This window comes from Carettochelys insculpta, chromosome 5, assembly GCF_033958435.1.
Source record: "Carettochelys insculpta isolate YL-2023 chromosome 5, ASM3395843v1, whole genome shotgun sequence".
Classification (NCBI taxonomy): Eukaryota; Metazoa; Chordata; order Testudines; family Carettochelyidae; genus Carettochelys; species Carettochelys insculpta.
The window spans coordinates 124,770,645-124,795,670 of record NC_134141.1 but is presented as its reverse complement, the minus strand read 5'-3'; the positions used below and the strand labels follow the sequence as shown (position 1 = coordinate 124,795,670).

Here is a 25,026-nt window from a genome sequence, read left to right as displayed (position 1 = left end):
GTGGTTCTGTGTTAGAGCCTGGTTTTGAAAACACTTTTATTCGTAAGGTTTACAGTAATTTCCATGTAGGCCTGGGGCTTTTCTTAAGGGACAGGTGCTGCGGCAGTTGTTGGACTACTCACTGCCCCTTGTCGCGTGACCAAAAGGCTTCCTGGAGTGGAGGGCTGTGACTCCCCGCCATGTTTTGTCTTTGTGTTCTCCTCCAGCTTTGATCTCAGAACTGGAGGAGATGAGAATTAAGAGAAATAAAAATTGGCACTAGGCAACTTGTTTACCCCCTTTCAGTTGCCCCCTGAGACATGTCGTGAGGGCTTTTGTTGCGGTTTTTGCATGCACTCGGCAAAAAGGTTTTCTGTGGGGCAGGAGCCAAATCTGGAACTGTCCACACAAGTTTCCAGGGGAAACTTCAGAAAGCCATGAGTGCCTGGTACTGAGGGTAGCTCACAGGGGAAGGCTTGGGCAGATGGGACTCCAGCTATCACTTACGCTCCGTCAGTAATCCTCTTGTGCACCTCCCCTCCCCACAGTGGACGGCTGTCTCACTCTCTGGACCGGTGCTGTTGCAGAGGCAGCCAAAGGTGTTCCTTGGCTGGGCTCCCAGCAACTTGGGTGAGGCTTTACATTCCTCTGGGTCAGGGATTGACAGCCACTCTTGGGGATTTGTGCAGCTTTCTTCCTTGCTCAGCCTGGGCCCCCCTCAGGGGTGGCGGGGTGGAGTTTGGTTCTTCCTGTGTCTGGACGTCTCTCCCTGGCCCACTTAGTGGACAGCCGCTTAGGATAAATCTCATGATCCGCCTTTGCTGGCAGCTGTTTTGTTGGCATGAGGTGGTTGCCTCTGGCTGGGGTTGGCTTTTATATTAAACCTGGAAGCAGGCCGTGGGAAAGGTGTGCCCTTGTAGCCAAGAAGGCTAATGGCATACTAAGGTGCATTAGGAGGAGCATTTCAAGCAGATTTAGAGCAGTAATTATTCCTCTTTATTTGGCACTGGTGAGGCCACATCTGGAATATTGTGTCCAGTTTTGGGGCCCCCAATATAAAAAGGATGTGGATTTACTGGAGCAGGTTCAGCGAAGGGCAACAAAAATGATTAAGGGTCTGGAGCACAAGACCTATGAGGATAGGCTGAGGGATTTGGGCTTCTTTAGTTTACAGAAGAGAAGACTTGAAGGTGATTTAATAGCAGCCTTCAACTTCCTAAAGGGGAGCTCTAAAAAGGAGGGTGAGAAACTGTTCTCAGTGGTGTCAGATGGCAGAAGAAGGAGTAATGGTCTGAAGTTGAAGAGGGAGAGGAGTAGGTTAGATATTAGGAAAAACTACTTTACCAGGCGGGTGGTGAAGCACTGGAATGCGTTGCCTAGAGAGGTGGTGGATTCTCCATCCCTCGAGGTTTTTAAGTCCCGGCTGGACAAGGTCCTGGCTGGGATGACTTAGTTGGGGTTGATCCTGCTTTAGGCAGGGGGCTGGACTAGATGACCTCCTGAGGTCCCTTCCAGCCCTGTGATTCTGTATGCACAGTGCTAAAATCTAAAAACAAATACAATACAATACAATAGGGGCTCTGCTTCTGTGAATAAAACCCTCACTCATATCCAGCCTTTCATCCACCGTAACCCCTAGGTCCCTTTCCATCGTAGTGCTGCTGAGCCAGTCAGTCCCCAGCCTGTAACAATGCTTGGGATTCTTCTGCCCCAGGTGCAGGACTCTACACTTCTCCTTATTGAACCACATCAGATTTCTTTTGGCCCAGTCCTCCAATTTATCCAGGTCCCTCTGGATTCTCTCTCTACCCTCCAAGGAATCTATCTCTCCCCCTAGTTTTGTGTCATCCGCAAACTTGCTGAGGGTGCAACCCAGTCCCTCATCCAGGTCATTAATAAAGATGTTGAATAGCACCGGCCCCAGAACCGAGCCTTGCGGCACTCCACTTGAAACAGACCACCATCCAGATATTGAGCCATTGACCACTACACGTTGGGCCAATAGGTTTTTCTTTTCCTACTTAGAATTAACTTTTCCCCCTTTATTCTCAGGTTTGACTTTTTTTTGCTGATCAGGGACATTCCTTATTTGCAACCGTTTGTTGTGCTGCTTATGGGCAGTTCTTCCATAACAGTGATTTGAAAAGGAGAGGAAAGGACTCATGCATCTGATGGAGCCAGTCTTTGCCCACAAACGCTTATGCTCCAAATTATGTTGGTCTGTAAGGTGCCACAGGACATCTTGTTTGTTTTACAACATCAAATGTATTTTTGACATTTGTAGCTCACTTTTTGCCTTTCTCTCAGCTTGAGCCATGAAAAGAGGCTAGTGAGTTTCACTTTTGTGTCTCATGAGTTTCTGGGCAGTTTTTTGGGGTCTCATTCAGTGCTGGAGTAGGTGGGTGGCAAACACTGCAAGACAGAGATTTGTTTTTATATTTTTTTTTAACTTAAAACTTTTTTGAAACTTAAAAGAGAACCCCCAAAACTCAACTTGCTGTTAGTCTGAGGGGTAGCTGGGTTAGTCTCTAGCTTCACGAATACCAGTCAGTTCTGTAGTGCATTTATCAGGTCATGAGCTTTAATGGGTAAGAAAACTAATTTTAATAAGGACTCTAGGGGCTAATTGTAAGTTGCAGCTTCCTACTAATATTTAGCCGTATTAAGTAAATCTTCATCTAGCTGCCTGTTCAGCTTTGTTTTTGCTGTAGCTGCAGAGGGTGTGCAGGGGAGCTCCGGGGGTGGGCTGCCTGCCCTCAACAAAATCTTTCTGTGCCTGTTGGCCAGGGCGCTGCAGCACAGTTTGCCAGTGCTCACTGGCAGTATTGAGCTGATGAGAGATTTTGCTGGGGGTGGGTACAGCAGAGAGCTGCGTGGAATAGCCAGGGGGCTGGGGCAGCTGGCAAGCAAGGAAGCCTTCTTCAGAGTGCTGCTGGCCGGGAGGTTGTTAGGTAAGCACCTTGCAGCCAGAGCCTGCTTCTAACACCTCATCCCAGCTCCCTCCCAGACCCTGCACCCTTCCTGCAGGGCCAGAGTTTTCCCCTGAACCCATACCCCCCCAACCCTGCACCCCAATCCCTTGGGCCTCAGGTCACCATTGCACCCTCCTCTCTCCGACCCCAGATCACAAGTCCTTCCCCCATCCCACACCTCTTACTACACCCCTCCCTCAGGCCAAAATCCTCCCCTGCACCCACACCCCCCAGACCTTGAACCCCAATCCCTTGCCCCTGGTCACAGCCTCCTCCTTCATCCAAAGTGCCTCTCTGACTCTGCGCTCTCTCCTGCACCCCGTTATTCTAAGCTCCCTTCTGGACCCAACTTCCACCCCAGACCCCCTCCATGGAAACGTGCAGCCCTTGACCACTGATCAAGCTGCTGGCGTCTCCCCCACCCCTGTCAAAAAATATTGCTTGCCCCTGTATTAGAAGGATCAGCTGAAGTGAGGAAAACAGATACTTGGGTTTCCCTGGGTTCCAAAGAGTGTTTGATAGAATCTACAACTACAAATTGCTCAGTAGATTAAGATCTGTAGAGAGAGATGGAAATGAAGGCTGGGTAATAAAACCATTACGCTGGAGTCATAAGGTGATTGCAACGGGAGATGACAATGGATATTTAATGGGCGATCAGGAGAGGAGCATGAGAAGGTTGTATAATGTCACTGACTTCATTCAATGTTTATAGCCAGTGTTTTATGAAATTAGTTGAAGAAACAGAAAAAAGCTGTTAAGATAAATGAAAAGTGGGTAGTTAACATTTGCTGTACAGATTGACACAGTACTGTTGTCTGGCCCAGAAGGTTGATGAAGTCGGTGGAGATTATAAATGAATGTAGCGGGGGAGTATGGTGTTGAGTTGAATGTAGACAAGACATAAGTGTGGTGATGTGCATTGGTTCTGGGGAAACATGAACTATTCCAGTTAATGACACAGATGCACCTCAACCCGGAAACTCTCGCTACTTAGCAACCATTATTACAGAACATGGAAGACTGGATCCTGAAGTCAGTGCGAGTGTAGCAAGAGCTAATGACACCCTGGCAGAATAAACATCTGATGACGAGAGGTACATTGAAGACTGAATTCTGATGCTTAAAAACATACTTTTGGTCTGTCAAAACATGACTGTGGAACATGGACATCCACACTACTGAGAATAACGACGATACAAGCCTTTCGCCCACTGGGGTTATAGAAGAATTCTGAAAATATCGCGGATAGCCCACACAACTCATGAGAAGGTGTTGGAGCAAATGCTGATTTAGAGATATGTGTGGAAGGAGAGACTTGATTTGCAAGGCATATTTTTAGGAGCTTCAGTAGGCGTTGCCTATTTATGGACTCTAGAAGGAAAGTTAGTGGCAATGGAACACAAGACAGAAAAAAGATCTTGGGTGGGTGAGGTACTCCCCTTAGAGAGGCTTGGCATTAGTTGATTCCCTAATTGGCAGTTTCAGCAGGAGGTTGAGGATTGGATGGGCCGTGGAAATGCACCTCTCCTCTCTGTCTTTGAGGTGGCATCTCTGCATCCCGTTAGCACTGTAATGTCAAATGCAGCCATGAGTGGTGCCCTTCTCCCTGAACCAGAGGGGCCCGGATGCAGAGCAGGGAGCTGGGGCTGCAGCTTAGATTGGTCCGTGATGCTGAGTACCTCTTCTTCTGGCCAGGCCCTAGGACTCCTGCCTTTCTCCAGTAGCATCTTCACCAAATAAAATCTCCTGCCCATCCCATTCTCTTCTCCATATCTTCTCAGGGCCCTGTTCTCCAGACAGGACCACCCACCGAGCGCATGCTCTCCCTCAGCTTCCTTCTCCCAAAGGGCAGAGCGACCAGAGGCCTTCCTTGCAAAAGGACCTTGGCCAATGCTCCACAGCAGCCTGTCCCAGGGGAGGCAGCTCAGTGGGAGTTACCCCTCACCCTAGCCCCACAGGGTAGGCCAAAAGGCCATTAAGTTATGGGCCTGTGTGAGCATTGCCTAGCTGTGGACCAGCCTCTGAGCGCTGCAGATACTTTTATGTCACACCTTCCTGTGTGGTGTTCCACAGCCTGTGTGTTCCTGCGCCGAGGGGGCTGGGGGGGTCAGCACTTGGCGATGTCGTTTATTCCACGGATGAGCTGCTTTTTTCCCCTTTAATACCACAGCGGCCAAATCCCCACGTCCCCCTCTGTCCAAATATTTATCTGTCTGGCACCAGTCCGCTCCGTTATTAATAAACCCTCCCCTCCTCTGCCTGCGTGGGGTCAAAGACGCAGCTGTCTTCTGTGGTCCCAGCTGCAGTACTGAGGAGGCAGAGAGGTCCCCACGCCCCCATGCACAGCGGCTGAGTGAGAGGGGCTGTCCCCTGCTGTTACATAGCCCTAGAAGTGCCCTTCAGCATAATTCAGCTTCCCACACCCTCTGTCGGGGACATGTTGATGCTGAGAGTCTGCTTTACTTCGTCTCCCTAGCCAGTGTCCCTCTTGAGCTCTGAGGTCTTTAGGGGCCTCCTGTCTGTGCCACTGACGGTCCCTGACATTTAGTCCTTCTCCCAATCAGTTTTCTCTCTGCTGGGCCTTACCCTTACCTCACATGTGAAGGAAGCCCCGTGGGCTTGCCAGCCTCCCACCCCAGACAGGAGAGGATGTACTTGTTCCTAGGAAGGCCACTCTTGGATCTTCTGGCCAGCACTGCCTGAGGTTCTGGGGCTCCCTGAGACTTGCCTTGGCACTGTCGGTGTTGCTGATCTGCATTGCTCCCGGTTTCCCGGGGCGTGGGGAGTGAGAGGCGGAGTCCAGCTGGCCCTTCGCCACCAGCTGGCCAGAACATAGGGGCTAGGTCTCTCAGCAGACCCTGAATGGTGTGGAAAGCCACTGCCCCCTCCCCTGCCCTCTCATCCCATGTGAGCAGTTGGCGGCTGGCTCTTCTCAAACCCTGCACGTGTGGGTGGGAGATCAGATTTCCTCGCCACCTCTGGGCAGTGCATTTTACTCCCTTCCTCCTGCCTGGCTGCAAGTGGCCTTGCGGCAGGGAGAGAGTCCCAGACTGAGAAGAGGGAGTGGTACTGAGCGTGGCTTCAGGAACCCCGTTTTTTAATGGCTTCCTGCTCCCTCCGTTTGAACCGGGCGCAACCTGCTCAGTCCCTTTCCTGAAAGGAAACTGGTGCCTGCAGCTGCCTGGCAGAGAATGCCTTTCAGATGCTGGGTTTGCTTCCCTGGCCTGCAGATCGCTAATCTAACAGCTGTTCCATTCCCCACCCCCTCCTTCAATCTCTCCTCACTCTCCCACACCTGCCCTGCAGGGAGGGAGACCCTGACTTCATTTCCCACACTGTCAGGGACACTGGATTTAAATCCTTTCACCAGCATATCCACGTGTTGCTTGGCAGGAGGGTTTCCCAGACGCTGCTTCCCTCGTTAGGGCTGCTCTGTTCCCCCTGCAGTGTGAACTGATTGCAGGGGAAGGTTTATTCTCAGTGATGTGCATGTTATTGTCCCACATCCCACTAACGCAGGGTTGTTTGCATCCATAATACGTTGCTCTTAGAAGCTTCGTTTCTAAGGCTGCCCAAAGGTTTTATGGGGTAAACACAATTAACCCTGCTTCCCAGATGGGGAAGCCAAGGTGAGGAGAGCTTAAGGGGGTGGGGGGAAGGTGCACAGCAGCTAGACACCTGCTGCCGGTCCATGCCAGGTGTCTTGGACTCGCGAGGCTGTTTTGTTGCAGTGCAGAGCACAGGGCTTGGGTTGGAGCGTGGACTTGAGGACCTGTGTGGTGGGATGGTCCTAGAGCCTGGCCAGAAGCCAATACAGCAATAAACAAGCCCTGCAGCTTGAACCCCTGATCCTGAGCCAGCTGGTGGGTTTTTCTTTGCTGTGGAGACGTACGCTCAGTGAGTTGGCCATGGTCTCGCAGCAAGGCAGTGGCTGGTCTAGAAGTCCTGACTACTCCTTCCTTGTCTGGTCACCGTATCCCACTAGCAGTCCCTTGCTCTAAGCACTTGTGCTGATTTAAAAAGCACTTTCAGCCCAGGCACTGAAACAACTGCTGGCCCAGAACGGGGCATTGCGGAGTTAATGTTGTGGGGAATTGGAGGGCTGGGTTCCTTCTTTGGGATCCCTGGGCTTGAGGTCTGGTGCTCCGGTACTGTATCCTGCCTATTGCAAGCAGTGTTCCATGTCTTCTCCTCCCCTCCTGCAGATGATCTTTCGCCCGCCTCTGGATTTCTACGATGTCCTCATTCACCTGAATGCTAAGCAGATCCCCAGGCACCTGGAGGGCGTGGACCGGCCGGCTAAGTCGTTCAGCCGGGGAATGCTGAAGAGCAAAGCTCCAGTCAAGACCCTCGTTTTCCCAGTGGTGGGTTATGATCCGGTGCAGTGCTACCTCCAGGAGTTGAGGGTAAGTGTTGCTACGAGCTCAAGGGGTGTGCATTCAGCTGCTCTCTGTAGGCCTCCTGTGCGCAGCTTGTTTTCACTGCAGGAGCAAGACTTTGGAACCTCTCTTGTCTGCTGCATAGAGTGAGGAAATCCCTAGTCTGTGGAGTGGGGATATCAGCTGATGAAAGAATCGCCTGGAGCCCTGTGTAGGGACCTCACAGTCCCAATGCAAATGATCAGCCTAATGGCGTCTTCCCGGTTCAGTTGTGTAAACGTTTCTGGCTCCCTAACCTCGCCGTGGCGGGTGCAGGAGCAGTTGGGTCACTGCAGAGAGCTCTCTTGCGATGATTGATGGGAAGGAGGTTACATGGTGGCAGGGGTGTGGGAGTGGCTCGCAGTAGAGATGGTTGTGTCCATCTCAGAGTGATGCTGCACACGATGGCTGTGAGGTAGCTTGTGTGACATGACTTGGGATGCTGTACGTGTGTACAGCGTATAAACCACTGCAGCCAGCAATGATAGGCTCCTTGGTAGTCTCAGCAGGGAAGCGAGGGAGTGAGTCAGGCATGGCAACCAAAGTGCTTGTTTGCTCATGGAGAGTGGTCCCACCCGTAAATTTTGGAGCAGCATCTCTTGTCAATCCTGCCCCAGTTTGCAGGATTCCCCGTTAGTGCTAAATGTCTTCAGTAGGAACCCTTTGAACCTCTCTCATAAATGTCCTTATTTCCTCAAAAGTGGTTTCAGTCATTGCGGTCACTTAATTCTCACTTCCTCAAGAAGAGTTTTGGACCTGGGAGTCTTGTCAGCAGAACCACAGCTGTGCACCTTCCATCCGGACAACGTGTCTTAAGAAGTGACACAGCTTTCACGTCCAGGGTAACTTCTGCATTCCAGGAGGGAGGAGTCCTTCCCATCGGTCTGTCTATTTCCTACTGAAGAACTTTGCCGCACACTGGATCTCTGGAAAGAGTTGGAGATCTGCATCAAAGACACAAAAGAGTTCAGAAAATCACTGACTTCTTTTGGGATTTCCCCCCCCCACATCCATTGGTGAAGGTTCTTGTTTGACTGCATCCACTGACATCCAGGTGGATAACATGGTGCAAGCCAGAAGTTTGCATGGCCAGAAATTCAGCGTTCCTCCAGTGGCTGCCTTCAGGACAGAAAGATCTTGTGGGTTCTTTTTGTAATGTGCAGAAGTTGACAATGTGTATTACAAGCTTCAGGGAGGCAGCATTTAGGCAAAGGATTCTGCAAGTTGGGGTTCCACAGGTTGTGTCTATTTACTCAGCTGTATAGAATTTCATTGTATCTTACCCTGCCTGATTGCAGACTGCTACTGGACAGCTGCCCACGGTAAGGGGTCTATGGATCGTGCACAAAAGAAAAACAAAAAACTTTTCTTATCATACTGAAATCTTCCTTCCTTGTGGAGAGCAGCTTCACGGATCCCATGCAGTGGAGCTTCTCCTGTTGCTGCTCGCCAAGGCCGTGTCTACACGTGCCCCAAACTTCGAAATGGCCACGCAAATGGCCATTTCGAAGTTTACTAATGAAGCGCTGAAATGCATATTCAGCGCTTCATTAGCATGCGGGTGGCAGTGGCGCTTCGAAATTGACGCGGATTGCAGCCGCGCGGCTCGTCCCGACGGGGCTCCTTTTCGAAAGGAGCCCGCCTACTTCGAAGTCCCCTTATTCCCATGAGCTGATGGGAATAAGGGGACTTCGAAGTAGGCGGCGTCCTTTCGAAAAGGAGCCCCGTCTGGACGCGCTGCGCAGCGGCAATCCGCGGCAATTTTGAAGCGCCGCTGCCGCCCGCGTGCTAATGAAGCGCTGAATATGCATTTCAGCGCTTCATTAGTAAACTTCAAAATGGCCATTTGCGTGGCCATTTCGAAGTTTGGGGCACGTGTAGACACGGCCCAAGAGAGAGAACCATCTCTCTCCAGGCAGGAAGGGAGTGGCCAGCTCTTTGAAGACCCTTCTAGATGTGAGATGCTTCCATGCACAGAATTCTGTAAGGAGTAACTTTTTATTTCTACCTTAAAGTGATAGTGGGCAAATGTATATGCTCCTTCATTGTGAAAGGAGGATAAAAATCAGCCCCTGTGGATAAAGAAGGCTTTTTGTCCTGGCGATGATGGAATCCATGGAGCTTCCCTCCAGAGGACAGGAAATGTTCCTGTTCGGAACAAAGGCCCCTTTGATAGGTTAGTCTGGCAAGTGGCTTTAGGACATACCCTGTTATCGCATTGCAAAACAAATGCATGACTTGTAGGATACAGGCAGATGTGCCAGTGTGTGCATGCACTGGTTGAATATATCTGAAGAATTTGTTTCCTGCCTTCTCTCTGAGGTTAACCTCAGTGAAGAGGATATTTGAGTCATTTGTTATGTTCTTTATTCTCCACTTGTCTTGCAAAACCCTCCTTGAAGTTGCAGAACGCAGTCTGCATCCCTACAGATTGGGTGGCACAATCCAAAGGAAGGGTGAAAATTCAGCCATGTGAGACATCCGCAAGACAAGACAATGTATCACGAAATGGTACAAGTGGGAACAATCCTTCATGTGCCAGGAAGATGAGCCAGTGGGGCTCTTCCACCTCCATCATGTGTGATTCAATAACTAAGAACGTATGAATAGCCGCACTGGGTCAGACCAAAAGTCCACCTAGCCCAGTGCCCTGACTTCCACCAGAGCCCAATGCCTGATGGCCCAGAGGGAGTGAACAGAACAGGGAATCACCAAAATCATCCCTCTCCCGACACCCATTTCCAGCTGCTGACAAACAGAGGCCAGGGACACCAGTTCCTTCCCATACTGGCTAATAGCCACTGATGGATCTAACCTCCGTGAATTTATCTCGTTCTTGTTTGAACCCTGTTGACGTCTTGACCTTCACAATCTCCTCTGGCAAGGAGTTCCACAGGCCGACCATGCGCTGTGTGAAGAAAAACTTCCTTTTGTTAACTTTGTTAGTTTTAAACCTGCTCCCCATTAACTCCATATGGGGACCCCTAGGATTTTTGTTATGGGAACAAGTAGTAACTTTTCCTTATTCACTTGTTCCACATTTAGCAGCCTTTTATCTAAGGCAGCCCAGAGACCATGGCTGCTTTCCTTTGGCGGATGGCGCATACAGAACACTGTGTTGGCAGGTCTGCATAAATCTCTGGGAACAGGGCGCATTAGCTGCCAAGAACCCACTCATATTTTTTTAGTGTGTTGCACAAAAATGTCCATTTTCAAATTGCTCGGTGACTCAATCTCAGTGGCTGAATTCCAATCGTGGTGCGTGTTCACCTCTCCAACGCCATGGGATACTGCACCAGTCCCCTGGCTGGATGCCTAGACGTTGTCAATTTGCTTTTCTTGCTGACCCTGGGAAAACAAGTGCCAGGTGTGCTCCTGAGTCTCCTTGTGCTGGTCAAGATAGCAATTACCCCAGCAGCAAGGCCCACGGAGTGCAAATGGCAAGTGTGGTTGCTTTGATGGAGTACTGTAAGCAAACAGCTACAGTTAATTTTAATTGAAATATATAGGCCGGTTGTTTACGAGCACTGTAGTGTATTTAAAGCTCTGGATAAACCTTAATTGGCATATTTATTAATTGTGCTGTAGGAGCTCAATATGCTGGGCCCTTTCCAAAGATACGGCGAGGGGCAGACCCGGCTCCTGGCCTGGAGGCAGGCCTGATGCAATGAGTGAGGACTTCAGCAGGGAAGTGAGAGGAGGAGCGGGTACGAGGTTTTGAAACGCAAGGTCACACAGTTTAAACCAACCTTCATGTACTATATCCCCCTTCTCCAGGCAGTCCGCCCCCTCCCTCCCTTCGGCACAAGTCCTGCCACACCTGTGTTTCTGAGATCAGAGGCTCCCAGGCCGTGGACGCCCGGCATTTTAGGTTCTTGTAATTTTTGGTTGTCTGAAATGATTGAACTGAGAATTTCTCCTGGACTTCTAGATGCAAACAGCCCGGAGAGCTGGTTTTGTATCGCCTTACCCCCGGGGGTTTGCAGGCCCAGCATTCCAGCACAGGGCTATGGCTGAAGAGGCAGCCCAGGAAGTGGACCTCTTTGCGTGCACTGTCCGTGCCGAGTGAGCCGTACGGACTCCGAAGACAGCACAGAGGCTGCAAATAATCAGTTAGATCTTTAAGGCTGCAATTGTGAGGTAGCTGAACGTTTCTGAATTTCCAGCTCCATGTTCTCTGGTTTCAGGTAGCAGGGATAACACAGGGTCAGCGATACGTCCATCAATAGGGTTTTTGACCAGATACTGTTCTCATCCAAAACCCTCTTGAAGAGCCAAGCAGCTGGAAGTGATTCTTCAACTCTGCTCAGCACTCGTGAGGCCCCACCTGGAGTATTGTGTCCAGTTTTGGGATCCCCACTACAAAGGGATGTGGACAAATTAGAGAGTGTCCAGCAGAGGGCAGTGAAAATGATCAGAGGTCTGGGGCATGTGATTTACAAGAAGAGGCCGAGGGGACTCGGCTTATTTAGTCTCCAGAAGAGACGAGTGGGGGGGATTTGATAGCAGCCTTCCGCTACCTGAAGAGAGGTTCCAAATTGGTTGGAGAGAGGCTGTTTTCAGTGGTGACAGATGACAGAACAAGGAGCAATGGTCTCAAGTTGCAGTAGGGGAGGTCTAGGTTGGATATTATGAAACACTGTTTCACCAGGAAGGCAGTGAAGCACTGGAATATGTTGTTTAGAGAGGTGGTAGAATCGCCATCCTTAGAAGTTTTTGAGGCCCAGCTTGACAAAGCCCGGGCTGGGATGATTTAGTTGGAGTTGACCTTGCTTTAAGCAGGGGGTTGCATTTGGTGGCTTCCTGAGGTGTCTTCCTACCCTAATCTTCTATGATTTTCCTTTAATGGCTGTGCTGGCGTTTGTTACCCAGATGGAAAAAATGATCTGTTTGTACAAAGCAATAACTTTATTGGGAAATGATCCATCTCCGTACTGTGTCCTGCGTAGGCTAATGGCTGACGTCCAGCTGGACATGCCTGCATGGCACTGCACGTAGATGTGTCTGTTACTCTGGAGAACTCACCCTTAGAATAAGTGGGGCTTTCTCTGCAGTGTCAGAGACACTGTTCCCTTTTATGAGGGATGGCTTTCCCTGGCATGACACACAAACACACACTGCATAGCCCATGTATGCTAGAACGTGTTCCCTAACGGGCTTGTCTCGCTCGCTTCCTTCATGTTCGTCTTTCATCCAAGGGGAATTTGGCATTGACCTGCCTCTGACCATTCTGGATTTGCCCATGTCTAGTACGGTGTGGGTGGTCAGTTTTTGGAAGGGAGGCTCCGATCTTAAGGCTGGCTTGGCATCACGTCCCCTGACCGGCCCAACCTGAATGGAACCCCTGTTGGTGGGACAAGTTGGCTGGTATCAATCCATTTCCATCTCCTGGAGCCAAACACGTCACCCTCTGCCTGGAATCCCTCCCTTCACACTGACAGACCGGCCTTTCAGGGCCCAGGTGACTCTGCCGCTCCCTGTTTATCCACTCTTGCCTTCGAGACACTACTGCTCCTACCCACACAGCTCCAGCACCAAGGATTATGACTGGGTTCACCTGCTCCTCCCCCAGTGCAGTGTTTTCAGCTGTGCCCACCCCTGCATGTGCAAGGTCCTTCTGAGATGACTGGGAAAGCTTCACAGAGGGGCCCTGAAGAAAGTTTATAGTCAGTGCCCACCTTGCAAATGACACCATTCATAGGCCCTTTATGGTTGCTCAGCTGAGAGGTGATTAGGCACAGTGTGGAATTACTGTCTCCTTACAGGGGGAGGTCTCCTCCACCTGGAGATGATGATGGTCACAGTAGGGCAAGGAAGCTTGTACTGCTACTGCTCAAGCTACCGCTGTTCCCTGGGGAAGTGGTGGATAGTTTTTGGAGGGATGGGCTCTCAGGGTTCATCTTGGGCCCGTTCTCTAGCCTGTGTTCAATGGGAGCTCAGACTAGCTGATCCTAGTGGTCCTCTCCGGCATTGCACTCTAGGCATCTCTTCCTGGCAGCTGCTCCCAGGAGTATGGCCATATGAGTTGCTCCAAGTGGGTTCCTCCCAGAGCAGTCCCTGGGTCCGAGATCTAACCCCTGTTTCCCCAGGGTCTGGTGGTGACCCACATTCAAGATGACCTACGCGTGATGTTCACTTAGCCCAGTCGCCATCCCCCCACTCAAATGCCTGCCGCTCTGGGAGTCGGGTTGTGTGGGCGCAGGGCAGTCAAGCCAAGAGTTGGTTTTTTCATCTTTGGCAAACATTCCTCTCTCGACCCTCGTGGTAGGCTGGGGAGAGACAGGCTGGATGGGTCGTTCTGATTGCTGATGCTGCAGGAGCAAGCCCCAGCGGAGCCCTGCACAGAATTACAGCTGTAGTAAGGGCAAACATCGGCAAGGAGGCAGGATTGTCTAGCTGCGAGAGGGAACAACTCTTTTCTTGTGGTGGTTTTACACTGTTTGTGGGCAGCCCACCTAGAGCATCTGTGTGGGACTCTGCAGGAAGGAGCCCAAATCTAGTGACTGACGCCCCATGAGCTGGCTTCCCCATCCATCTTTCCAGACCAGCCTGCAACAGAAAGCAAGCTTTCCCATCCCGAAGGAGTTCGTCTCACCAGGGGAGCACCAGTGCATGGCACACAGGCCCATTCCAAAGAATGTGTCCCTGCAATATGGTCCTCCCTCCAAACAAGGGGGGCACTGCTTGCTGGGGACTGTGCTCTTTAGGGGCTTCATCTCTCTACTAAATGTGCAGCCAGCTCTATCTGTGTCCAGCCCAGAGTGCAGGAGATAGGGCTTAATTTAGAGGAAACATTGTGGGATGGGTTGAAGTCATTCATTGGTCTTTAACCAGGCTCTAAGTATCTCCTCTATTTTGTTTCCTGCAACAGCATGAAGACAAGAGAAACCCAGATCCCTGGGGGCTGTTCCCCTCTTCCTTCCCCTAGGATGAGTGAGCTAGTACATACCTCAGTGGTTTTCCTGGTGTTGCTACCTCGCAGGGAAACTTATTGTGGCAGAGTCAGTGTCTGTCCCCTTCTGCATGACAAGGTCTGATGTTTTGGAATTGGTATTATTCTACTGCGGGGGAGCCTGGTGGCCGGACCCCAGAGAGCCGGTCATTCTAATTGCAGTTGGGATGTTGTGATCCATGGGATGGTTGTAGAACCTGTACTTTCAAGAGGCTTTTACTGGATTCTGGTTTGCTGTGAACCAGTGTCTTGGAGCATCTCCCTTGGGGTAGAGATTTGATAGCGACACCTGACATGACTCTCTTTCAAATACTCTTCCAGGAGGCCTTTGGAGACCTGGCCTTGTTCTTCTATGACTCGCATGGTGGGGAGGTGATCGGCGTGTTGTGGAAAACCCCCAGCTTCAAGCCCCAGCCCTTCCAGGTGAGTTTTTGACTCTCAGCTTTGAATGTCTTGTCTGTTCTGGGGTTGTAAGAAGTTTGGAGGGGGTTGTAGTAACTGTAGTGTCACCTAGTCTGATGGAGCAGCTCTCAAAATTCTTTACAAGGATGGTAGGTGTCATTTCATCTGATGCTTGGGGAAACTGAGGTATATAGTGACAAAGTGACTTGACCAAGGCCATCCAGTCAGCGGCCAAGTTGAGAACAGAGCTCAGGTCTCCTGAATTCCAGTCCAGCATGCTTAACCACTAAGAAACACTAGCAGTGGCATCTGCAGCCTTCCTGAAGGATAGACAAGTGCTGTCTCCATCAATAGGTAGGGGGATGGAGGCAAAGAGCCTGATTTTTTTCAAAAGCAGCCTGCGTTTGGGCTGCCCGGTTTGACACTGCGGGGCTGGATTTTTCCGAAGTGCCAATAGTCCATCACTGCAGCGGGGGGATCCCAGCTGCATTTGTGCCTCACAGTTAGTGCAAAGCTGTTTGGGAGCAGGGCGTGGTTTGGAGAGCCCCTGGGGGATGGCAAAGCTGGGTCTGCCGCACAGGTGTGGGCGTGATTCATGCTGCTTTCTAGGAGGAACTCAGCAAAGACGTGAAGAAACTTCTGATTAACAGCACCCAGTTCTTTTGGCACCCCAGGCTGTTCTGCCGGCCCTTTTGTGATGTCTGACTCCTCTCTCTGTGCCTGGGGCACTTGCTACTCAGCAATGCTGCGGCTCTGAAACTAGTCCCTCAAACCTGTTTCTCGCTTTATAGCTCTGTTGACTGCCATGAAGTTCCAGGCTTACAGTAGCTTGCTGGGCTGGGTTCTTTACTGCCCCCCCCAGGAACAGACCAAAGCAGAGTCACCTCAAACACATTGTCCTTGAACCAGTGACCTTTCAGGCATCCTGTAGGCATTGCTTGTCTGGGTCTGTCCTCACCTCTGAAGGGCTTCAGTGAGTCATTTTTCCAGTGTTCAACATGCATGTGGAAGGGGCAGTTGTGATTGAATATTGCCTCCTTGATACCTTAAGGGGGTTGCTTGATTTGTGTATGCTCTGAAGGGGGCGCTCTTGCAACCTGCTGGTTTACACTGTTTTTGGCAGCTCTCTCGATGGTAACAGGAGCTGTTAGAAGTGAACATGGTGTAAGCAGAAGAGGCAGAGAAATGGTGGGAGTAAATAGCTTGAACAGTGGCAGCATTTATTTGACACATTGGGCTCATTGCAGAAGACGGGGAGCGAGTAGAGGTTGCATTAGAGACGTAACTTCGGGAGATTGCTGAGCGCAAAATGCAAGTGTCTGTCCAACCGATGCATGTGTGTGTTACAGGCATCCAACCTGAAAGGAAGAATGGTGGCAAGTCTAAGGGAGGAGCTCGTTACTGTTCCCAATGTGGAAGCCATCCTAGAAGACTTTGAGAGCATGGGAGAAGGTCTGGTCAGATCGGTGGAGGCACGTACAGAGAAATGGACTATCTAAAACCATCGAGAGCTCTGGTTAGGCCTCCTGTGTCGTATCTGTAACCCCCCCACCCCGTTTAGAAATCTGCTTGGGAGAAGAAAATTCTTCAGCGGTATGTCTAATCTTGTACACATCTCCTCCATGGCAGCATAGCAGGCTCTGAAAAGGGATGATATTTTTTTATAGAAAGAAGAGACCTTGCACACTTTTTATACCTGCTCCAAATTAATCTCAAGGCAAAATGAACTGTTCATAAGTGTTCCTTGTATGTTCATCACAATGAATGTTTATATAAAATGTCCATGTCTAAAATACCTGCTGGAACATGAAACAGAAAGGACATTCCTAGTATTGTAAGGAGTTATTTATAATTGCTTTTATTTTTGTCTTCAGTAGCTTTTTTTTTAATTGGCTGTCACTCGATAACGAGTGGGACGTCTTCATGTCACCTTCCTATTTGTGAGTCTGGTGAGGGCTGACCAGCCCGATTCATAGGATCATATCATAGAACAATAGAGCTGGAAGAGACCTGACAAAGCTATCCAGTCCAGCGCCCTCCTCTAAGCCATTGAGTCCAGCCCCCTGTTCTGTAAGATTCTGGAGCCGCAGGTCTTACTGCAGAAGGGGTAGGTATGGGTCCCTGTTGGAGGCACACAGGGCAGTTTTTGAACGTCGTCTCTTCTTCTCCGCCTCTCCTCATCTGCGCTGTGGCAGGATCTCTCAAATTGTGACACCCAGTCAGGGATTACTGCTCCCCTCTGGGAACGGTCTTACGCCAGGTTCTCCCAAGTGTTGACACCAATGCTGCACTTTTTTGTGTGTGATTTTGAATGTTCCTGTATCTCCTCCTCTGGCCCCCAACACCTCCATCCTTCCTCCAACTTGGGAAAAAGAATCTGTTTTGGGAGGTGCTGATCAGACATCCAGACCACGTGACCAGTCCAGTGAAGTTGTTGATGAATGATAATGGCTTCAATGCTGGTTATGTTTGACTATTCCAGGACACTAGTGTTTGTGTGCCTATCCTCCCTCTGACAAAAGCACTCCTCCCCCAAGTGTGTCCTGAGAGAGAGAGCAAGAATATCCAGAATCGCAGTACTGCAACAAGAGGGGACGTGAGAGAAGTACAGGTTGAGCCTCTCTAATCCGGAACTCTCTGAGCCAGCAACCTCTGTAATCCGGCATGATTTTAGTTAGTGGGACAGCCACTTATCTTGGGTGTGACCAAGCTTCCCCTGATCCCGTAAAATTTGTTTCCAGCCACCAGTCATGGCTCCCAGTATTCTGTGCTGTTGTTTACCTGTAATTTACCCCTGAATGTCTTCTTCAAGCCCAGTGAACAGTGGAAGTGTTGGTAATATGCAAGAAGATATTGACTTCTGGAAAACTCTTTCATTAGGCACTGGTCAGGTTGCGAGGGTGCTGGACAAGAGAGGTTCAACCTGTACCTAAAAAAGCAGTGAGTGGACTAGAAGAGGTAGATTGGGGCCTCTGGTTCCCCAGTCTCATCGTGCCCGAATAAAGGGGCAGTCGATGGAATTAAAGGGTGAGGTATTCAAAACTGGTACAAATTTTTCTTCATATACAGTGTAATTAGATTTTGCAACTCCCTGCCACAGGGACCGGACACAGCTTTGAATCCATACAGTTCCTGCTCACAAAGCATTCTGGAGGGGAGGTTACAGCTAATGTTCAGGGCTTATACCAGCCTCTAACTACTAGAGCTCAGGAGGAGACTTAATATGGAGGCGAAATAGCCTGCATGTGCTACTGCAGGGCTCTTGCAGCTTCCTCTGAAGCAGCTGGTGCTGACCACTGACAGAGAGAGGATCCTGGGCTAGACAGACCTTGGCTCAGATTCAGCATGGCAGGGCCTGTATTCGTGTCTTACTAAAGTTGCTTTCAGAAGCCTGAACAACTCTCCTGGAACAGTTTTTAAATGTCGGGTAAGTTAAGTGTATTGTAAATTCCAGAAGTTAATTCACTACACAAGGCGTTAAATTGCTTCTAAACACTTCTTTGCTCCTGCACTTTTTTTTTCACCCAACCCTTGCTGTGTTTGCACAGGCAGATTGAGTGCAATTTAGCTATAATGTCAGATACACTTAGTGGGAGAAACACGCCTCAGACCTGCGAGCAGAGCAGCTATGTGCCTCGGCTGGGATTTTGGAAATGAGAGCTGCTCTTGCTGACAGGCCCACACTGAGTTCATTAGCAAACACCCGTAGCAGCTATGAAACAGGTTGGAAAGCTGTTTGCTATACGTTTTAACTTCCAGTGCCCTTCACAATATGCCTTCACTCAGGCTACTCGTCTTTGAGTCACCCAGTCCCGTGTGGTCATATTTATCCAGAAGCACATTTGTGTTTATGGCAGGGAAGAGCACTCTGTAAACGGAAACCTGTGGGTTTTACACTGGGTTGCTCCACTTCCCCCCCTTAAAACTTCCCTGTGCCACGAGGCCAACAAGACACTGGGGTGGAGACCTTTGCATCTCACGCTGGTCTTGGGAGCTCTCCGCTTGCTCTCTCTGTATCTGCTGATGGTCTCCTCCTGCCCACTTTGATTGGGGGTGGTTTGGGGGTGGGGGGGGGGCTGTTTTCACTAATTGTGACCTTGTCCTCCCTGTGGTTTTTCTGCAATGTTAAAATCCTAGTGTGGAGGAGGCAGCTGTGGTTCTCACCCTAGGTGGCTAGTCCAGGTGAGCCCCAGGTTCCCCACTAGAGTGCGAGTTCCACTCTCCACCCGAGGTCCAGAATGAGGTCCCATCATAAGGTGGGCAGGGAGGGAGCTCTGCCTGTGTTTTTTTTATGGATTATTTAAGGGGGACAGTCCCTGTTTTATGTTAAGAACTCTGTCCTTCCTCCCTAAATATCCCTCATTCTAGCCAGGATCAGGTTGGGGCCCCATTGGCTTGGATTCACTGCTTTCCTCCCAGCACTTGTTAGCAGCACTGGCTCTGGGGGAGCTGTGACCACAGTGCTGTGCTGATGAGAGCTCCATGGTAGCTGTGATCACAAGGGGTCTTAGACCTGCCCTGCAGTGATTCTACAGCAGCTCTCCTTGTCTTTCCTGGGTTCTGCCAAGGGTAAGGCACAAAAGTTTGGAGAACCTCCATGTGGATCTTTGCAAATGCATGGAGTCCCTTGAGTTCACTGGTGGTTATCCCCGAAGGAGACAAGCCTTTGTGAACTACCCAGCCTGGCCCCTGAGCAAGTGGGGTACAAGCCAGAGGCTGCATCTGCACTGCAAACCAGCTGTCATAGCTGTGTCAGTGGGATGGGAAGAAGCGTGACCCCTGACCAAGCTGGGCCAGCCACTGCCCCTTCTGTAGACGCCTGTGGAGAAGTGGCAGAGCTGCTTTTGCTTGGGGAGAGAGACTGAAATAAGTGAGTGTTACTGGTTTAATTTGCCCAAGGAAATGTACTTTGCCTCTGTAGCTTGCTGGTATAGCTGTACTACCCAAACCTGCTTGATGGAGACCTGGCCTTGTAAACGTCCATTGTGCTACAATTTGTCTGCATGAAATGCTTCTCCGAGGCATAAGAACATAAGAACATAAGAATGGCCATACTGGGTCAGACCAAAGGTCCATCAAGCCCAGCATCCCATCTGCCGACGGTGGCCAATGCCAGGTGCCCCAGAGAAGGAGAACAGAAGACAAGTGATTTATCTCCTGCCATCCATCTCCTGCCCTTGTTATGAAGGCTAGGGCACCATACTTTATCCCTGGCTAATAGCCATTTATGGACCTGACCTGCAAAAATTTATCAAGCTCTTTTTTAAACCCTAATAGAGTCCTGGCCTTCACAGCCTCCTCGGGCAAGGAGTTCCACAGGTTGACTGTGCGCTGTGTGAAGAAAAATTTCCTTTTATTAGTTTTGAACCTACTACCCATCAATTTCATTTGGTGTCCCCTAGTTCTTGTATTATGGGAAAAGGTAAATAATTTTTCTATATTCACTTTCTCCACACCATTCATGATTTTATATACCTCTATCATATCGCCCCTCAATTGCCTTTTTTCCAAACTGAAAAGTCCCAGTCTCTCTAGCCTCTCCCCATAGGGGACCCTTTCCAAGCCCCTAATCATCTTAGTCGCCCTTTTCTGAACCTTTTCTAATGCCAATATATCTTTTTTGAGGTGAGGAGACCACATCTGCACGCAGTACTCAAGATGTGGGCGTACCATAGTTTTATATAGGGGAAGTATGATATCTTTTGTCTTATTATCGATCCCTTTTTTAATAATTTCTAACATCCTATTTGCCTTACTAACTGCCACTGCACACTGCGTGGATGTCTTCAGAGAACTATCCACTATAACTCCAAGATCCCTTTCCTGATCTGTCGTAGCTAAATTTGACCCCATCATGTAGTACGTGTAATTTGGGTTATTTTTTCCAACATGCATTACCTTACACTTACCCACATTAAATTTAATTTGCCATTTTGCTGCCCAATCACTCAGTTTGCTGAGATCTTTTTGTAGTTCTTCACAATCCCTTTTGCTTTTGACTGTCCTGAACAACTTGGTGTCATCTGCAAACTTTGCCACCTCACTGCTTACCTCATTTTCTAGATCATTGATGAACAAGTTGAACAGGATCGGTCCCAGGACTGACCCCTGGGGAACACCACTAGTTACCCCCCTCCATTGTGAAAATTTACCATTTATTCCCACCCTTTGTTTTCTGTCTTTTAACCAATTCCCGATCCATGAAAGGACCTTTCCTCCTATCCCATGACCACCTAATTTACATAAAAGCCTTTGGTGTGGGACCGTGTCAAAGGCTTTCTGGAAATCTAGGTATATTATGTCCACTGGGTGCCCCTTGTCCGCATGTTTATTAACCCCTTCAAAGAATTCTAATAGATTAGACAGACACGACTTCCCTCTGCAGAAACCATGCTGACTTTTGCCCAACAATTCGTGCTCTTCTATGTGCCTTGCAATTTTACTCTTTACTAGTGTTTCTACTAATTTGCCTGGTACTGATGTTAAACTTATCGGTCTATAATTGCCAGGATCTCCTCTAGAGCCTTTTTTAAATATTGGCGTTATATTGGCCGTCTTCCAGTCATTTGGTACCAAAGTGGATTTAAAGGATAGGTTACAAACCACTGTTAATAACTCCGCAATTTCACATTTGAGTTCTTTCAGAACCCTTGGGTGAATGCCGTCTGGTCCTGGAGACTTGTTACTATTCAGCTTATCAATTAATTCCAAAACCTCCTCTAATGTCACTTCAATCTGAGTGAGTTCCTCAGATTTGTTGCCTAAAAAGGCTGGCTCAGATTTAGGAACCTCTGTAACATCTTCAGCCGTGAAGACTGAAGCAAAGAAATCATTTAATCGCTCTGCAATGGCACTGTCTTCCTTGATCGCTCCTTTTATATCTTTATCATCCAAGGGCCCCACTGCTTTTTTAGCAGGCTTCCTGCTTCTAATGTATTTAAAAAACATTTTACTATTGTTTTTTGAATTTTTGGCTAGCTGTTCCTCAAACTCTTTTTTGGCTTTTCTTACTACATTATGACAGTTAATTTGGGAGTGTTTATGTTCCTTTCTATTTTCCTCACTAGGATTTGACTTCCACTTTTTAAAAGCTGCCCTTTTCTCTCTCACTGCCTTTTTAACATGGCTGTTTAGCCATGGTGGTTCTTTGTTAGGTCTCTTACTGTGTTTTTTTATTTGGGGTATACATTTAAGTTGGGCCTCTAGTATGGTGTCTTTAAACAGTTTCCATGCAGCTTCCAGGGATTTTAGTTTAATTACTCTACCTTTTAGTTTCTGTTTAACTAGCTTCCTCATTTTAGTGTAATTCCCCTTTTTGAAATTAAATGCCAGAGTGTTTGACCGCTGCGGTGTTCTTCCCAACACAGGAATATTAAAAGTTATTATATTGTGGTCACTATTTCCAAGCGGTCCAGTAACAGTTACCTCTTGGACCAGATCCTGCGTTCCAGTCAAGACTAGATCGAGAATCGACTCTCCCCTTGTGGGTTCCTGTACTAGCTGCTCCAAGAAGCAGTCATTTAAGGCATCAAGAAATTTAATCTCTGAATCCCGTCCTGAGGTGACATGCACCCAATCAATATGGGGATAATTGAAATCTCCTATTATTACTGTGTTTTTTATTTTGATAGCCTCTCTAATCTCCCTCATCATTTCAGCATCACTATCACTGTCCTGGTTAGGTGGTCGGTAATATATTCCTAATGCCATATTCATATTAGAGGAATGAATTGTTATCCATAATGATTCTATGGAACATTTTGATTCCTTTAGGATTTTTACTTCATTTGATTCTATATTATCCTTCACATATAGTACCACTCCGCCACCCGCACGACCTGTTCTGTCTTTCCGATATAATTTATATCCCGGTATGATAGTGTCCCACTGATTGTCCTCATTCCACCATGTTTCTGAGATGCCTATTATGTCAACTTCCTCCTTTGATATGAGGTACTCCAGTTCACCCATCTTATTAGACAGACTCCTAGCATTAGTGTAAAAGCATGTTAGAAAACTACCACTATTTATATGTCCACCTTTCACAGACGTGGTGGATTTTTTTATGCACGATTGTTTCACATCTGATCTTGCCCATATATTATTTCCCACGTTCCCTATCTGACTAACTTCTAGGGAATCCCTGTCTATGGAGCCTCGTGTAAGAGAAGTCTCCGTCCGATCCAGGTGCTCCCCCGCACCAATCGGCTTTCCCCCACCTCTTAGTTTAAAAACTGCTCTATGACCTTTTTAATGTTTAATGCCAGCAGTCTGGATCCACCTTGATTTAGGTGGAGCCCATCATTCCTGTATAGGCTCCCCCTACCCCAAAAGTGTCCCCAGTTCCTAATAAATCTAAACCCCTCTTCCCTACACCATCGTCTCATCCACGCATTGAGACTATGAAGTTCTGCCTGTCTATCTGGCCCTGCGCGTGGAACTGGAAGCATTTCAGAGAATGCCACCAAAGATGTTCTGGATTTCAGTCTCTTTCCTAGTAACCTAAATTTGGCCTCCAGAACATCTCTTCTACCCTTCCCTATGTCATTGGTACCAACATGTACCACGACGACCGGCTCCTCCCCAGCACTGCCCATAAGTCTGTCTAGATGCCTCGAGAGATCCGCAACCTTCGCACCAGGCAGGCAAGTCACCATACGGTTCTCCCGGTCATCACAAACCCAACTATCTATATTTCTAATGATCGAATCCCCCACTACTAAAACCTGCTTCTTCCTAACAGCTAGCGCTCCCTGCCCCGGAGAAGTATCCTCGGCACGAGAGGATACATCATCACCCTCTGGAAGGAGGGTCCCAACTATGGGATGGTTTCCCTCTGCTCCCCTTGACTGCTCTCCTTCCCTGAGCCTTTCATCCTCCGTAACAGCCTCAGGACTGTCAGATTGGAGGTGGGACAGCCCTACTATGTCCCGGAAAGTCTCATCCACAAACACCTCTGCCTTCCTTAGCTCCTCCAGTTCAGCCACCCTGGCCTCCAAAGCACGCACTCGGTCTCTGAGGGCCAGGAGCTCCTTGCATCGAGCGCACACATACGCCACCCGCCCACAGGGTAGGTAGTCATACATACTGCACTCGGCACAATAAACAGGATAGCCCCCACTCTGCTGCTGGGCTTCTGCCTCCATTTCCTACTCTAGTTATATATGAGGGTTAATTAAATGTTTCAGATAGAGGTTGTTATAAAGGATTTAGTTTAAGAGCAACAGAAGTCACTGTCTCCCTCCAAGCTCCCCCTCTAAACTCCCCTCTCCAAACTCCCTCCTGTTAGCACGCACCCTGTTCACAAGCACCTGGTCGCTTACTAGCAGGGTTTAAGTGCTCGGCCTCCCTGATAGCTCCTCCCTCTGCCTACAGCTCAGCCAATCAGCACACGGTGTTTCAATTCAAACCTAATCAGCTTCCAACTGCCTGCCTGCCTGAGCACATGGCCTTTCAAACAAACAAACAAACAAACACTCAGCTCAGCACTCCAAACAAACAAACTCCAAACAAACACACAAGCCCAAAACCTCCAAATATAAGCAGCCACTTACCCCAAGGTGCTTTAGTTTGCTCCGTCCTTCTCCTCCTCCAGGAGAGCCTCTCCAAACTCCCTCCTGTTAGCACGCACCCTGTTCACAAGCACCCGGTCGCAGGGTGCAGGGTAGGAGACAGGTAGGAGGCAGGGTAGGAGAGCAGCTGTGTGATGGGTGTCTAGAAGACACAGCTGTGCCCCAGGCTTGGGCATTTGCCCCTTTGCTTCTACTGCGGGAAGAATGATCTCACAGCAACGCAAAGCTTTCAGCATTCCGAAGCCGTGTCTACACGTGCACGCTACTTCGAAGTAGCGGCACTAACTTCGAAATAGCGCCCGTCAGGGCTACACGTGTTGGGCGCTATTTCGATGTTAACATCGACGTTAGGCGGCGAGACGTCGAAGTCGCTAACCCCATGAGGGGATGGGAATAGCGCCCTACTTCGAAGTTGAACGTCGAAGTAGGGCACGTGTAGCCGATCCGCGTCTCGCAACATTGAAATAGCGGGGTCCACCATGGCGGCCATCAGCTGAGGGGTTGAGAGACGCTCTCTCTCCAGCCCCTGCGGGGCTCTATGGTCACCGTGTGCAGCAGCCCTTAGCCCAGGGCTTCTGGCTGCTGCTGCCGCAGCTGGGGATCCATGCTGCATGCACAGGGTCTGCAACCAGTTGTCGGCTCTGTGGATCTTGTGTTGTTTAGTGCGACTGTGTCTGGGAGGGGCCCTTTAAGGGAGCGGCTTGCTGTTGAGTCCGCCCTGTGACCCT

The 25,026-nt window shown here is 49.3% G+C and overlaps 1 protein-coding gene across 1 annotated transcript in view; it reads left to right on the top strand.

Annotated features, from left to right (window-relative positions):
• The window catches only part of NOL6 (nucleolar protein 6), a 69,242-nt gene extending 50,496 nt beyond the window's left edge, over positions 1-18,746 (top strand). Inside the window, exons 24-26 of the mRNA XM_074995840.1 lie at positions 7,160-7,360; positions 14,646-14,747; positions 16,076-18,746. Of these exons, the coding sequence (XP_074851941.1) occupies positions 7,160-7,360; positions 14,646-14,747; positions 16,076-16,225 (453 nt within the window). The 3' untranslated portion in view covers positions 16,226-18,746. The remainder of the gene's footprint in view (positions 1-7,159; positions 7,361-14,645; positions 14,748-16,075) is intronic.
• Positions 18,747-25,026: the final 6,280 nt, after the last annotated feature.